Genomic DNA, 17,477 nt, shown 5'->3' with positions numbered 1-17,477 from the left:
TCCCACATGCCGCGGAGCAACTAAGCCCACGTGCCACAACTACTGAGCCTGCGCTCTAGAGCCTGCGAGGCACAACTACTGAGCCCAAGTGCCACAACTACTGAAGCCCACGCGCCTATAGCCCATGCTCAACAACAAGAGAAGCCACCGCAGTGAGAAGCCCGCGCACCACAACGAAGAGTAGTCCCCGCTCGCCACAACTAGAGAAAGCCCGCGTGCAGCAACGAAGACCCAACACAGCCAAAAATAAATAAATAAATAAATAAATAATTTTTTTAAAAATTATTTTTAAAAAAAGCATAAGGAGAATTTTTCTAAATTCTGCATTAGGAGCTCAGGATTTAACTTAATGCCATGGAAAGACTCACTGGAACTAAGATTTACTTCTAGGGGAGTAATGGGAAGAGATGATACCAAAGCCTCAAGACCTGGAGATCTCGGTTGGGTCCAAGCTCGGCCGTAAGCAGTTCTGTGAGCCTGAGCAAGTCACCTAACCTCTCCAGTCCTCAATATTGGTATCTGAAAAACGAGGAGCTGGGACTAGACCAACTCTGGAATTAGGTCTAGCACTAAAATTCAATGAGTGTGCATAGCGCGTTACGTTTCTATCTCCAATTCAATCTCTGCATTTTAGATGTGGCAAGAACTTTAAACACAAAGGATATGTTTCATGAAATCCATCCAATCTGAAATTTGTGTAAATTAGATATTAATTCACTTACTGAAAAACTGAGATGTTATTAATTCCTTTACTGAAAAATATCTACACAGTGCCTACTGGGTGCCAAGCATCGGGCCACCACTGTCAGGGAATAAGGACATGGACACAGATGAGAAACACCCCCCCCCCCGCCCCAGTCCACGCATAGCTCCCCAACGAAACTGAAATCCAGTGGACTTTAAAGTTCTAAACTTCAAGTTCTAGGAAAAACTGCACAGCTAAATCTACTAGTTCTATTAAAGCATTTAACACAAATATAAATATCACACATCTTACCAGATAGTTTGATGTCTTGATAACTAACCATGGTGACAATATATTGCCAATTATTGTAAACTTGATATCTCATAGGCAACTCAAGCCAAAAACAATACGGAAAAGTTTGCCCACTTCGTATAATTTCATTATACGAAGATATGGAGAGAGCACATTTCAGACATGAATCTTAGAGCCATCACTGATTCTTCAATAATATTTTTTGTTCACTTTCCTTCTGCTTCTTTCTGTAAAATATCTATGTCTTCCTTTACATTTTCCCAGCAATATCTGTCTCGAATCTGGTCATTTCCCTTCTGGACCTCCACAACAAATAAACGTTGTCTCACTTTCAGCAAAAGTCACCTCTATCCAATCCTCAGCGCCCCTTCGCTCAAGTTCCTCACTTGCCTTCCACTCCACACCGCCCCAGAGTGCCCGCTGTCAGCGAGACACCAGTTCACCAATCTGACGCGACCACGACAGCTCTAAACCATCCCATCTCTCTTCAGCTTTCTCCTCACTCCCTCATATTTGCTCCACACCCCCCCCCACCCCACACCTGCTCACCACATCCATGTTCACACATTCACTCTTACTCAGAAAACAGTACAATACCTATTATGCACAAGGCAGTGTGCTAGGGTATGCTGCCACAATACTTGCTCAATGAAGAGATGAATAAATACACATGTATGGTCTCTACGCTCGTGGCATCTACCTCCTGATAGCACAGGTAAGACATTAAACCCATAACGATCGTACGAGGGGATCTTGAAGTGCCACGTGAGTGATACCAGCCAAACTCTAAGAAGTGAGGAGTGATTGCCTACTTCTGGCTTGATCACGAAGACTTCCAGAAGAAGGTGGCATATGGTCAGGATCCTGGAGGAGGAGAAGGATTGGGGTAAGTATAGTCGCAGGAGAAAGGCCGCTCAATTAGAGGGAAGCAGAAGCACAGGCTTTTAACTAGAAGGCTAATTCGCACTCAGTGTAGAGCAAATGGCCCAGGGGAGCAGGAGAAGAGGGTCTATGGAGAGAGCAGGAGGAAGACACTGGGATTGGCCTGGGGAAGATTCAGAGTTGGGCTCTACCAAGTCTACGTCTGAGTTATTTCTCCAGTACCTTGATGTCTACAGTTCTCTCCCCATTTCCTCCTGGCAATGTGCCAAATGTCATGTTAATACAGATAATAATAATAGTAGTATTACAGTATAGTATTACAGATCAATGAAAGCACTGCTGGGTCATCTAAAATTATGATTTTCCAACAAGTACATAGTAAATACAGAAATCGTTATAATAGAGTTAACGCATACATAGCACGTACTCTGTGCCAGGCATCATTTTAAAGTCATTAAATCCTCACAAATCCTATAAGGTAGGCACTATTATTATCACCCCCCCATTTTACAAATGGCAATGAGGAAAATGGTTCAGAGAGGTTAAAGGTTCTGCCCAAGGGCACACAGCCAGCAAGTGGCAGAGCTCAGATATCGACCCTGGCGGCCTGACTCTCAAGTCCACATCGTATTAAATCCTTTGCAAAGACCTTATTCACTGGATACCACTACATCTACGTTTGTGTCAATGAATGAATAAATCTGCCCTCCTCTTTGCTCTCTAGTTTAAGTCTGTTTACTCAGGCCAGTATTGTTTGGTTTTTGTTTTTATTTGTTTTGGCACAGCATTAGATACAGCAGTGTAGAGACAAGAATGCCCCCAAGACACCATGAAGCTATCAACGCCAAGGTGATGACATCATGAATCCTACGGCCGGTTAGTTCACTATTTGTTCTGTGAACATGCAAAATGGGGGGAAATATTTAGATTTTCATTCATATAACAATATGCCCAGGCCTTGGCTGCACACACACCACGTGCCTTACCTGGAACCTCCGTGTCTACAAAATATCCAAAGACACAGCGTTTAAAGCAGGCTGGAAACTTAGCGCAAGACCTTAGATATTAATTACAAGATTTTCTTTAGGAAAAAAAAAAAAGAGGTGAATGTTCCAATAGCTTCTATTATAATCTACTGCCACATTCTCAGATGTTTTCCACAATAAATACTAGACATATCATCTTGTTCCACAGTTGGTCCACAAGTGATAGCTCTGGGATAAACAATGGACTCTCCTAGGCTTTTCTATATATTGATAAAGAGAAAAGAATACTTGTGTATGGATCTAAATATCTGTACATGTCATCTTTCCACTTACCGTACAGTATGAGAAGTGAAAAAGTAATAATGGTTACAGTCAACCCGAGAAAATCTGCCCACCTCCTCTTTATTGTGTAACCTCCAGTTACAACCTCCTTTTCCCTTCTGCCCACAGCACCAAAGCACCTGGTAAGACCAGGTCGGCAGTGGAAAGGCGATGCCCTGTAATATTCTGGGATACACATGACATCGGTGAGTGGCCAGGATGCCCACTGCCAAGCTGACAGCATTTCCATTTGAAAGGAGTTTTTGTGGTATTGACATCACTGTCTGCATATCTTAACAGCATCACACAGGACAGCGGAGCTGATTTCAGGGTGATGAGTAATAGCACTTGCCCAGCATCCTGAACAATGAGAGATACTTCCCTCAATCAAACACCATGCACACATCAGGGGCAGAAACACATTCCTACAACCCAACAATCTTCTTTCACTGCTCAACCTTTAGATACTACGACTAGTAAGTCTTTAAATTATGCAAACTATTTTCACCTATGTTTTCTGCCTTGCTGGCTAAAACAGCTCCAGAGGGGGCAGAGCAGAACCTCATCCCCATTTTTTTTTTTTTGAGAATATATATATATTTTTTCTTTTCTTTTTTTTTTTTTTTAACATCTTTATTGGAGTATAATTGCTTTACAACGGTGTGTTAGTTTCTGCTTTATTACAAAGTGAATCAGTTATACATATACATGTCCCCATATCTCTTCCCTCTTGTGTCTCCCTCCCTCCCACCCTCCCGATCCCACCCCTCTAGGTGGTCACAAAGCACCGAGCTGATCTCCCTGTGCTATGCGGCTGCTTCCCACTAGCTATCTATTTTACGTTTGGTAGTGTATATATGTCCATGCCACTCTCTCACTTTGTCCCAGCTCACCCTTCCCCCTCCCCATATCCTCAAGTCTGTTCTCTAGTAGGTCTGTGTCTTTATTCCCGTCTTACCCCTAGGTTCTTCATGAACTTTTTTCTTTTTTTTCTTAGATTCCATATATATGTGTTAGCATACGGTATTTGTTTTTCTCTTTCTGACTTACTTCACTCTGTATGACAGACTCTTATTAGAGGAAAACATAGGCAGAACACTCTATGACATAAATCACAGCAAGATCCTTTTTGACTCATCCCCATTTTAACACCTTACTCACTTGGAAGAGGCTTCACGGCTTCGCAGACTGTTGTTATCTACCTTCTTGTCTGATGTTCCCCAGTCCTGGGAAGCTGACGGGGGGGATTACTACGCGTGAAAAAACTGAATCCTTAAGTGAGTTAAGGTCCTTGCGATCCCACATAAAACTAGAACCTATGTCGTCCAAATCCTACTTCAACAGAAGAGCATAAACAGCCAAAGGGCCAGCAGAAGGCACAGATCAGTATGATCACCCGAGTGTGGCCCTTGGAGCGCCTGGGTGTTGGCTAAAGTGTGAACTCCTGGGCCTCAAGCTCACCCATGAAAGCCACATACCCAGCCCTCGGGAGTTTCCATGTAAGAAGTTCCCAGGGAACTGTTTTCGCACATTTACGTTTGAGAACCTCTGACACTGAGAATTAGAACAAAGAGGGAAATAACTCTATGAACAACTGAATTGACATCCCATTCTGAGGGAAAGAAATAAGGGAAGAGTAAATCCAAAGTCATGCTGTCTATGAAATAATGTAAAAATCTGCTAAGGAACAATAAGCATATTATCTAAAATCAAAGCACGATAGTACTAAAAATGGTAAAAAAAAAAAAAAAAAAAACAACACAACTCACTGTCCAGTAACATACAGGGCCATGGGAGGGACATCTCATTTAGAGACTCAGCTGGTTCAGTTAATAGGTGATACGTATTCGGTACTAAGTGCCAGAGACAATAAGCTCTCTCAATGTGGCATCTCGTTTATTCCTCACAAGAACCCAATAAGGTAGGTGTTATTACCCGCAGGTAACACATATACACAGATGAGGGCACTTGCCACAAGGCGCTGCTAGTTAAATCGCCAAGAGTCAGAACTCCAACTAAGGTCAATCTCAAAAGCCATTTTTCTCAACGTGAAGCTAGATTGCTTCCCCGAATTGTATTAATCACATATAAGGCATTAATAGAATGTATTAGATTGCACATACTTTCAGTTTTCAATTAATAAATCAAGTATTTCCAAGTCAAAGCCTCTTATAACTGTCACTGAAATCTTCTAGGTCTGTTTACTAGCTGGGTCTCGTTGGATAGAGCAATTATTAACTTAGGCTGTCTCAAGCTTGCCCGCTTAATATGATTTTTTTCGATCCAAGTTTAACAGTGTCACATAGCTGCAGGCCCACGACAGGACTGGGCCTCTTAATTACCTCATTCGACTGCCCTTACTGATGGACGACAGTGACAGTCACATCTGGCCCCTCTGTTTCCACAGAACTCTCCTGTGGAGTCCAGGGTAACAGGAGACAGAATGATTGCTTGGGCTCTGTCCCCTCCATCCCAGATCCTCAGTCACCCCTGGGTCCCCAGCATCGGACAGGAACCACAACACTATATATGAGCTTGAGGTGGCACCAGGCGCCCCAAGCCTTCCTGCTGAGCTCACACATCACAGCGCACAGCTGCCCCCGCTGCCAGCTGGCCCTGGAGGGACCCCTCCCTGCCCTGGAGCCCGCTGGAGCCGCCTCAGAGGCTGTGAGGCCACGGCAGCAGCTTCCAAGAGGAATAACCTCATTTCACCAGGACACGCCTGAGAGCCCTTCCCCTCACACAGACCGGTATCTGTGGGCCCGGGTCGGCACACACCTATGCTTTCAGCGCAGTGGAGAAGAGAATCATTCCAAGTAACCCGTTTACTCCAGGCATGGTGAGAAACAAAGTTCCATATGAACAAGGACAGTTCAACATCACTGCAGGAAGAGGATAAGGAGCTAGCAGAAAAAAGAGCAGGATAACATTTGGGAGCCTTCAGTGATTGCAGAGGTTGCGTCAATAAGGTAGAGAATGCATTTGAAAAAGCAAATTGTTGAAATGCATAAATAGAAATATGAAAGGGAGAGACCAAAATATGATCCCACTACAGTTTTCGGTACGGTTCACCCCAGAGCTGGAGTCTAGTGTAGAGCTCCATGACTCAACGGAAAACTATAAAAGATTCAGCAAAGAACCACCAGACTTGAAAAATAAAATCTCAAATTTCCAGGGCCAAGATGGCATCCTAATTTCCTCCTTCTTCCAATTTCCCACTGAAAGGGGAATGACCTGATCGAAGAAATTTTACAGCATTATTGGAAACCAGACATAAAACGTCACGGTATTTGCCTTCTGGAGGTGACACAGATGATAGCAGAGTGATGAAGGGCACCAACCTGCTAGGCATCCAAAAATGCAACAGGAAGTCTGCCAGAAGAGCAAGTAGGGGACTTGTCTCTACGCTCTTGCCACCCCGAGCCCCCTCCACCATCTCCCAGACAAGAGATGCGTGGAGAAGGACGGATATAAGTGACAGTTAAGTGACAGGCTGCTCCATCCACTCCTCGCTGGAGACGAAACACCGGCAGAAGGGACCAGTGTAAACCTCCTCTACACTCAGCACCCAATTATAGCTCATTAACACTCATTAACGGTGATAATTTGAAGATGGTACGCAATTGCTCTTAAAATCTTCAGTCACTAGTTTCACTGGGCATGAAAGTCAAAAACATCCCTGACTAGTGAGAGCCCCACTGGGCTCTAAAGGGGTCCCAGCCCACCGCACGCACAGACACACAAAGAGCAAGCGGGCAACTCACAGGTGTGGCTGTTCCCAGCCTCTCAAAATTTCCATCTTTTCTTCTCTAGTCCCCAAAAAACTTCCATCCATCAGCCTAAGTCAGTAAGCCATGAATTATTGAGCTCACAGGATATAGATCATGAATATGTATGTGTGTGTTTAGAAGATGAGATTCTAAAACAAATGGGCTCCACAGTGGCTTATAAGAAGTCAGCACACATGCATGCCTTGGCTGAAACTAGTCTACCTGTGTATATTGTTCAAACATGGTTTTAGCACACAAGAGATGGTGGAAAAATCAGTGTTTCTGGTGGGTTTTTTGCTTCTGTTTTTCCAAGTGCACGTGTATGGAATAATTTGCTGAATGAAACACTGCTGGCTGCTCTCCGCAAAATCCAAAGGTACGGGCTTTCTTTGAGGTCATGGTTATTGCAGCTAGCGCCTGTGAGCTGCCATCAGAAAAGAATGGTGTGTCATTATTTTTCCTTCCATCCATCCTTTACTTCAGCACACTCCCCTCAAGGTCTCCACCTCCAACCACCACAGAGAGCCCCAAACTTCTGCCCTAATTCCCTCACAGTCTCCAAATAAAGGAGCCAAAATAACCCACAAAACAGAACATCCTAGTTTACAAGATACTTGACAGAAATAATATGACGGAGCCCAGCATGCTCTGCATGCAACTCCGCCCCCTCTTGTAACCTTGCTGGGGCCAGGGCAGCACTGAAGCCATCTTTGGCTGCTACTGCCAACCACCCACCGGTCTCCCGCCAGCCCAGGGCCCCTAATCGACAACCTGGACAAAGATTCCTCTAAGCTGGTGACAAAGCCAATCAGCCTGCTCCACTTCTGGCCTTGTCTGTGGCTCCTCAGCCTGATCACTACGTTCAAAAAAAAAAAAAAAGGGGGGGGGGTGGGTGTGGGGGGCGGCATCTCTCTCTACCTGGGGACTTTCTTCTACTATTATCATCATCCTCAAACATTTACTGATCACCTAAAATGTCCAGGACACCATGCTACCCCCTATTACCAGGATCAGCAAACTTTTTCTATAAAGGGCCAGAAAGGAAATATTTTAGGTTTCACAAGTTACATACAGTCTCTGTCATATACTCCTTAAAACAAAAATCTTGGACAAGCGTAAAAAAATTCTTTTTAAAAATTGTGGTAAAGTACACATAATATAAAATTTGCCATTCTAACCATTTTAAAGTGTACAGTTCAGTGGTATTAAGTACATTCATATTGTTGTGCAACCAATATCACCATCCACCTCCAGAACTCTTTCCGTCTAACGAAGCTGAAACTCTCTACCCATTAAACAACTCCCCATTCTCCCCTCCCGCAGCCCCTGGCAACCACCATTCTAATCTGTCTCTATGAATTTAAGTGTTCTAGTTACCTCATGGAAGTGGAATCATACAGTATTTGTCTTTTTATGACTGGCTTATTTCACTTAGCATAATGTCCTCAAGGTTCATCCATGATGTAGCATGTACCAGAATTTCCTTCCATGTTAAAGCTGAATAATATTCCATTGTATGTATATACCATGTTTTTGTCTAATCATTCATCTGTAGATGGATGTAAAAACCATTCTTAACATTCAGGATATAGAAAAACAGGCCACAGGCCAGACCTGGCCCACAGGTCGTAGTTGTCAAACCCTGCTATAGAGGCACCAAAAAAACATACAACACAAACCAGAGGTTCTGAAATTTTCTCAGTCTCTGGCACCTTCAGTATATCAGTAATTTTTCACAGCACCCCTAAGCCAAAAGAAATACCCAACCATCCCATCTATTAAGGATTTAAGTCCAAACAACTTACTATGTGGTTAGGTCCTAACAACTTAACTCCTGTTGGGCACTCGAACCTCAGAATCAGACTGGACACTGCCAACCTCACACCCTGTTCCACGTGGATTTTCATGTGATACTTGCTTTTAAGCACAGCACCCAACAAAAACTTGGTTTTGCAAAAAGTATGCCCATATTGAAAGGAATGTATATTTAATGCAGAAACTGGCTTATTTCAAGTTAGTTAATTCACGTGGTGTCCAACAGGTGTCACTGTATTTCCCTCATAAACATAGGCACTTTTCACTGAGTTCTCCCACCAAGAAGCCCAGGGTTCCTTGGCACACTGTTTGGGACCTGCAGATAGAGACTATTCCAGGGGTTTCAGATAGAGGTGGGGAAACAGAGTCAAATACTAAGAATATGCTGAACAAGAGACAGTAGCATATGCTCAGTGTCAAATGACCACTGACAGACACTGAGCTACAGATTCTAGACAAGAGACAGCCTAGAGCCCCAAAGTCAGGGACAGCTGCAGGCAGGAGTGGCATTTAGGCTGCCCCTTGAAAAGGGAGTAAGACCCGACAGGAGAAGAACAAGCGAAGGGAACAGACTAAGTAGAGGAGAGGCCCCGACCTAAGAACGAGGCAGGGGGGAGGGGGGCCCTGGAGCAGCGTGCACACTGAGGAGACCTAGGAAATGAGCCACTCAAGGTTTCAGAGGAAGGTGGTGCATTTAAAGATGTGTTTAGAAAACTTAATCCAGCAGCTATGGGTGCAACAACCTGAAGAAAGAAGTCGTAGCAATGAGACCCATGTCGAGGTGTGGTCGAGGTATGTCCTACATGGACACTGTTGGGAGAAGAAACAAAAAGGATCAGACTAAAGAACCTTATGGGAAAAGGCTGACCTTGTAGCAGGGGGGAGCATGAGAAGAGATTCAAGAATAGTCAAGGTTTCTAGACCAGGTAACTAGGGGAAATGATGTCATTCACACTAAGGAATTGTGCAGAGGCTGCGCTCAGGTGGCCCGGAAAGAGAATATGAGTGTTGCTTTTGATATTCTACGTATGAGGGCATGGCAGGTCACTCAGGCCAAGGGATCCAGCTGGTGGTTGATCAGCAGAGCCCAAGCCCTGGGCATGCCCACACGTAGGGCAGGAAAGGAGAGAGGTCAGACAGACTCTGAAGGAGAACAGGAGAGTCTGGAGGGTGGCGGTCAGAGGGAAAGCAGGCAACTCTGGTCCAGGAGTTAGAAGCCTCAGATTTGTAAATAAAGCGATTCTTTAAAATCCCAATATTTTAAACAAATGTTTAAAGTGCATTTAATGATGTGGCGAGAGGAACGCTGGCGGTTGTACCCGGGGAGCAGCAGTCTGCTCTCTCAGGTACTTGGGAGGACCTGACGCTTGGTGATCGGGACCATCTCTTCTCCTTGGAACCTTTACTCCTTGCATCCCTACTTTCCCCAGCCCCTTCCCCTCAACCCTTCACTTCTCTTGAACGTCCTTCCTTTCTGATTTTTCAGTTCCCCACCATGTTCCCAAAATGCCAGTGCACCCGCCGACCTAACTTTGTCCCCACCGGCCTGTCCCTGAGCCCTTCATCATCGGAAGCCCCCTGCACTGAAACTCCTTGCTACGGACGTAAGAGCTCACGTGCCCTGGGAGTCAGGGTAGGGCCCTTCCCCAGCCCCCATCTTCCTGGGCCTCCCCTGCACAGCCACACTCCGGGTGTACTGTATCCAAACACAGCCTCTGAGCCTTGGCTCCTGCCAGCGCTCTGTCCCCAGATGTCCTTCCCCAGCTGCTCTCCCTAATCACCCACTCCGTGTCACAGCGCACCCCTCACCCACCCGGCCCTGCTGCCTTCTCTGTCACGGCACTCATCTTAGTCCATCTTGTCTGAAGTTTGTGGTTGGCCTGTCCGTCTCCTGGGTCCCAGATCACAAGCTCCACGGAGACGAGAGGGGTTTTCAATCACCTCCATCTCCCCACAGGGTCTGATCACGTGTTTTGCACCCAGCGCACACTCACCAAGTGGTCTTTGAACACACGATATTACCCTCTGCCTGCATATGAGACGGCAGACTCTGTCCTGGAGTGAGTACCATAAGACCTTTGCGTGTGACAGTACACTGCTTTCAGAATGCTCTCGTGGAATGGACTTGAGGACACGGGGAGGGGGAAGGGGAAGCTGGGACGAAGTGAGAGAGTGGCATGGACATATATACAGTACCAAATGTAAAATAGATAGCTAGTGGGAAGCAGCCGCATAGCACAGGGAGATCAGCTCAATGCTTTGTGACCACCTAGAGGGGTGGGATAGGGAGGGTGGGAGGGAGACGCAAAAGGGAGGGGATATGGGGATGTATGTATACATATGGCTGATTCACTTTGTTATACAGCAGAAACTAATACAACACTGTAAAGCAATTATACTCCAATAAAGATGTTAAAAAAAAAGAATGCTCTCATGTTTGAGGCAAGAGGAGTGTAACTATCCCCACTGTGCAGCAGAGGAAAATGAGACTCAGAGAGGTTAAAAGCTTTGCACAAGGTCACACAGCAGTAAAAACAAGAGCCGGGATTAGAACCCAGATCTTCTGGCTCATGGTCTAGAACTCTTCCACCACACACCCTGCCTCTGTGTGAATCCATGTAATGATAAGCTTGACTTGGTGATGGTTACCTATGCTTGAGATATTGCTTTGCTGTTTATTCATGTCTCGTATGTTGTTGGCATATCTGCCTGTCACATTAAAGTCTAACTATGTTTTAGGTTCCAGAGGATAAGGATCAATATACAGACTTAGGCGGTAAGTCTGAACTGTACTTTCCTATGTGTTTCTAGAAAATTTTAAGCTGCAATTTACTTAAGCACTAAACCCAAACACGCTCTTACAGTTGCCATCTCTCACTGCTCATGAACACTCTACAAGGCTGAAGCGAGTACAGACGTGTCCTGATGGCTTCCATTTGCCCGTGCATATCCACTCTTCATCTTCTCCACCCTGCTCTGAGCCCCAATTCACTTGTATGCACCAATTTTCTCCACGATTCCCTTGCCACCTGGATTCCATTTGGGTTCACCCAGTGGAGTCCAGCAGGGGATCGGAGGCAGGGAGGAGAGTGAAGTTTGGCTATTTATTCCCCTGACTCCCTCCCAGATTGGCTGTGACCCACGTCTGAGGTTCCTGGTTCTTATCAGGGGGTCTCTGCATATAGCTCTCGGACCCTTTACGCACAAATCCGGTCTCAGGGTGGTGACCGTGGTAAACCTGCCCAGAATATGGCCACACATTCTTTGACATTCCTATCATCAAGATGTGGGGTCTATGTCCTCTCCCCTTGAAAGTGGGTGGGCTCTGCGACTACCAGGAACAATAAAACATGGCAGAAGTGACACTGTTTCAGTGCGCAGACTGACAGCTTCTACCTAGGGATGCTAAGGCAGAACCGTTCTGGGAGACGCAGGCCTCCTCTGAAGGCCTTTCTCACACTGCACAGAAGTCTCGGACACTCCGGCCAACCTCTCCCCCCTCGCTTCACCCGGGGTCAGGTTTGCATTGCAGTCTGACAGCTCCCCCAGCCTTCCCCACCTTGCTTCCTACTTTCTCTCTCACAAGTACTTCCCCTAATAAAATCCTTGCACATTTAATCCTACCTTGGTATCCTCTCCTCTGAGGACCCAGACAAATACAACCATCCCAATAAATATTCAGCCTTGGAAACTGAGCTTTGATATTAAACATATAAAGACAGTAGAACTAGCTTTTGCTGAATAAGGGCGGCCCCAATGTACGGAAAATCCCGAATGAACTTTTTGGCCAGCCCAATACAATGTGATGTCTGTATGTATGGCTGGATCTAATTCCTAAATGACCTATATTAACACGGTATCATTTTCTTTAATATGACTTTTACAAAGTATGATTTTCACCTATCTCCAGAAATGTATCCTTCCCCAGATGTCCAAAATAGGTTCCCAATCCCTCATCCAAAACCTGGAGACCATGTGCATTTTGGAATTCAAAACTTTTCAGAAAGTAATATGTACATCTGCCACAGTTGACATAACAAACCCAGCAGGTCTGGCGCAAAACTCTACCATCAAATACATTAATACAGCAAGTCCCCTACATATGAACAAGTTCTGTTCCGAGAGCACGCCCATAAGTCCAATTTGTCCGTAAGTCCAACAAAGTTAGCCTAGGTACCCAACTAACACAATCGGCTAATTAGTACTGTACTATAATAGGTTTGTAATACTTTTCACACGAATAATACATAAAAAACAAACACAAAAAATAAAACATTTTTAATTTTACAGTACAGTACCTTGAAAAGTCTGCCAGACACGTGAACCAACTTATGTGACTGGACACGCAAACGCACATTTGCATCTTTGAAAATTCGCAACTTGCAGGTTTGTATGTAGGGGACTTACTGTACTATGTCCTCCACGAAACATACAAACATTAACACAAGTGGTATAAAAATAAATAGCCTGGAGACAGTGCAGGTATGGGTTTGCCACCAAAGGAGTTCAGCAAAGGTGGGACTGCGCTGCCATATGAATGATTAAAAACATTCAGTTTTCAGGGCTTTTTGAATTTCTGAGTGTGAGTAAGGGACTGTGGGCCTATATATCCACACTAAACTATGCAGCCCTTTAAAAAAAAAAAAAAACCAGATACTCCTTTGCACCAACACAGAAGAATAAACGGCCATCCCCCAGCGCGGGATGAAGACGGCGCCCAGCAGGACCCGTGCAGAGGCAGGGTGACGTTACGCGTCTCCAGAGAGGGGAGAAGAAAGGTGGAGACGATCTTCACCTGTCAAAGCCCCACGCCCACCTTTTACTGCCCTTCAACCCTTTGTAACGACTTCATCTCTGGTTAAGAAATGCTGTGGAAATATTGTTTATGAGTATTGACTGTGGTGTGGGAAAATTTTTAAACCTGGATTTATCTATACTATTTATGAGACAGAGAAAGTTCACCCCTGCAAACTGCCTCCGTTGACTGCAGGCAACTAAAATGCTAGATGTAAATTGGGAGCTGAGATAGTCCACAAAGGAAATTTATGTAGGGTATAAAATAAGCCTCAAGGCGAAGGACCCTGAATATGAGAAAAGTGGACCGGAGCCGCTCCAGTAGCCCTGAGACTTCTGGGTGTCCCTTCCCGGGTCAAAGGCGAGGACACAGGGTGTGTCTGCTCCCGCTGGGAGCTCCTCAGAAACACCCAGCCCTGCACTTCCCTCCTCCGCCCTGAGCCCCTGTCCTGCCGCTCACAAGAGGCTCTTCTCTTCATCAGCCACGTAGGGAGCTGAGAGCCAGCGGAGAGGCCGTTCACCTTCCTCCTCTGCCCTGCTTCCTCCTAAACCTCCTCATTCTAAGTGATAAAAACACAAACAATGAAAGATGAAGAGCAGGGAGAGAAATAAATTAGGAAGGAAATATTCTCCCTAGTCGCTACATAGCCCTGGAAAGAATGGTCTGCAATGGGTAAAAGTTAAGGAATCTTATTAGGGATGGGAAATTCAAATCTAGTAACTCCACTTAGTATTTTATATATTCAGTATTGACTGTTTTTTCCCACAGTAAGCCTGTATTAACAACTTCATGATTTTTCAATCTCATATTTTAATTATGGGCATAACTGAGAACAATGTGAGTTAACACATGTAGGTGCTGTTATTTTTCTCTAGGAACCACTGTCTGGGAATGTACTAAGTGCCAACACTCTGCCCAGCACTTTAACAAACATCATTCCATACTTGTGCTGTTTATTCAACCCCCAGGTCTAAGGGACTGGAGATTCAGCACTGGAGATTCCCCAGGAAACAAAACAGGTGTGAGCCTTACCCTCAAGAAGCAGGCAGAGCACTGTGGAGACATTACACAAGGTCCTGCACATTGAATGATTTAATTCCACTCGTGGTAAGTGCTATGAAGGAGAAGTACTCAGGGACCAGTCAGAGCCTCCTAACAGCTCTCTGAGGTGGATCTCATCCTCGATTGTGGATAAAGAGTTATCATTAATATTTGTAACATTAAGGTATGCTAATTATAATAACATAAAATGTCCTGAACAAATAATAATTACAATTATCACTATTATAATAATGACTTGGGAAATAATTTTATATCAGCCAGTCAATGAGAAAAAGGATGGGAATAAATGAGGAAGAAAGTCTAAATGCGCGAGAGAGTACGTGGATAATTACTGTCAAAGAATTTCCAGGGCACCATTCTATTCCCCCATAAAGGAAAATTCCTCCATGCAGGGGCTTAGAGACCTTCAGACACCCACCCCTCCTCCAGAACAGCAAGGTACTAACAGAAGGACAAGGTAGAAACAAATACAAGGTTTGTCTTTTCCAGAGATGTGTCCCATATCTTCCAAGACAAATTTAATTTCAAAGACTTGGTTCCTTGGTTCCCATAAACCAGTGAAATAACCTGGGACCCTCAATATGTTCAAACCACATCCAAGATTACCTCCTGAACCCAGAAGTAACACAAAAATCCTCGTCAGACCAAGTACCCTGTTTGTTTTGCAAAATATTGCTACTGTGCTCAAAAGGCACTAAATGGTAAGAGGTGAACATCTTCCACCAAGACCTGCTGCTCTAAACAAGAACTCCCATCAGCACCACAGCCAGGCTTCAAAGTTGCCATGATCAGGTGTTCTTGGTTTCTATAAAATGTGAGCCCATGGAAATGGAACGTCCAGATATACAAAGGTGGGCGTTCCATCAGAAGGCATGTGATACGTTGTTCTTTGCTTCTCTCCCTGCCAGGGCTGTCAATGCCAATAACTTGACAAGGATCCTCTGAACTAAGTACTGTATATGTGTCTTAACCTAGTGAAAAAATAAAAAACTCCTTAAAATTAGAATGCTAGGTCCACGATGTCTCCTGACAGCTCACAATAGAAAAGATATCAGTTGATTTATTCTATAAAATGAGAGCGTCATAAGGAATTCAGAGTGATGCTAATGAGACAGCCAACCTTTGATGGGACCTTCACTTGGCTTCACTTTAATTTTTGCTGTCACAAAGCTGTTATAATAAAAAACTATGTTCTATTAAGTAGATGGCAGCTCCAGGGCACTTGTGCCACCAGTGCCCCTCTCCACGTCCACAGGAAGCCTCACACTCTCTATGACAGACTTCTTAAGCTCAGAGGACAGCTTCACAGAGAGTTCCAAGTAGCCACTACCTATGAACTCAAGTAGACACAAGAGCCAGTCCAGTTGCCAATGCTTGTTTAGACTCCCTTACTTGACATTCACAATGTCCTGTTCTACGACATCAAATGGATCCCATCAGACTTAAGCTGTTGCCATCATTAAGACCTGTAATTGATACTGGTAAGGAATATGGATGGAATGCGAAGGAAAATAAGGCTAAAGTCACCATCAAGTCAATTACACCGTGTTCGCCTTCCTCAGTTTCCATCCATTGTACTAGAAACAGGTAAAAGATTACATCAGCCAATCACTGACCTTATGGAGAGCTGGAGCCAAGACTGGTACCAAGAATCCATTGTAAATATAATTGACAAGCTGATTACGAATCAAGGGGTGAGCCACCTAAGAGAGAAACAGTAGTCATGAAAAAGATAAGGAGCGCAATCTTTAGGTCTTCTTAAACTCAAACATTTCTGTGTATATCCTGAATTCAAGAAGGAAATCCAAATGTTGGCCATTTATTCCATGGTTAAAGAAAACTCAGACTTCAAACCAACATGTAATTTTTCCAGATGGTTTATCCCATTATAAACAGCCTGGACCTTCAAATTTTAAAACGGGTAATTTTAAGTTTCTATCTGAAAAAACAATAATAAAGACTGATTATGTATAGGGACTCATAAATTGAAGTTGACAAACTGGAAAGTATAATTTTTGCTCCATAACTTCGTCTATGTCTTATCTCAACCTGTGACTAATTAAAAAAATAATAAGAACTGTCAAAATAGACAATTAAAAACATTCATTTTGGTAGCAGAAAAAAAATTCTCATTTTGAAATGCATTTTCTGATAATCATTTATATTGGGGAAGAAAGCATTTAGAAAATTTTTTCATAAAAAACAGATACTGTTAAAAAGCAGAAAACATTATCAGAGGTACAACACTTCCTATATTTAATTTTCAAAATATATTTAGCATGGATAAGCCTTACTAATATCTTTTATAATTACAACCATCCCTGGGTGTCTGTAGGGAACTGGTTCCTGGATGCCCACCCCCACCAGGATACCAAAGGCGGCAGATGTTTAAGTCCCTTATATAAAGTGGCACAGTATTTGCATATAATCTACACACATCTTCCCATATACTGTAAATCATCTCTAAGTTACTGTATAATACCTAATACAATATACATAGTTGTAAATACAATGTAAACGCTGTGTAAAGAGTTGCTGGTACACAGCAAGTTCAAGTTTTGCCCTTTGGAACTTTCTGGATTTTTTTTGAAATATTTTCAGATCCTCTGTTGGTTGAATCCACAGCTGTGGAACCTGCAGATACAGGGGTCAACTGTAACCTATTCACTTATACCCCCAAACAAAAAATCTTAAAAGTATATGGTTTCAGTCTCAAAATATGATACAAAATATATCATTTCTCTGTTCTTAACCATGCCCGTTAGCTTTCTCCTTCTCTAAAAAAATAAAAATAGCATCAAACAATAAAGTAAAAAGCAATTTCTAGGGAAGTGAGGCTAGATCTTTAA

The 17,477-nt window shown here is 43.9% G+C and overlaps 1 protein-coding gene across 5 annotated transcripts in view; it reads right to left on the bottom strand.

Moving 5' to 3' along the window:
* Positions 1 to 17,477, bottom strand: part of FHIP1A (FHF complex subunit HOOK interacting protein 1A) — a 264,110-nt gene that overhangs the window by 60,456 nt on the left and 186,177 nt on the right. For all 5 annotated transcript variants that reach the window (XM_082463305.1, XM_082463308.1, XM_082463307.1 and 2 more), the window contains one exon: positions 16,245 to 16,331. In XM_082463305.1, coding sequence (XP_082319431.1) covers positions 16,245 to 16,331 — 87 coding nt within the window. The remainder of the gene's footprint in view (positions 1 to 16,244; positions 16,332 to 17,477) is intronic.

Source organism: Balaenoptera physalus (genome assembly GCF_965194825.1).
Source record: "Balaenoptera physalus genome assembly, chromosome: 5".
NCBI classification, from domain to species: Eukaryota; Metazoa; Chordata; class Mammalia; order Artiodactyla; family Balaenopteridae; genus Balaenoptera; species Balaenoptera physalus.
Note: the sequence above shows the minus strand (reverse complement) of the source record. Positions and strands in the feature narration are given on the sequence as shown.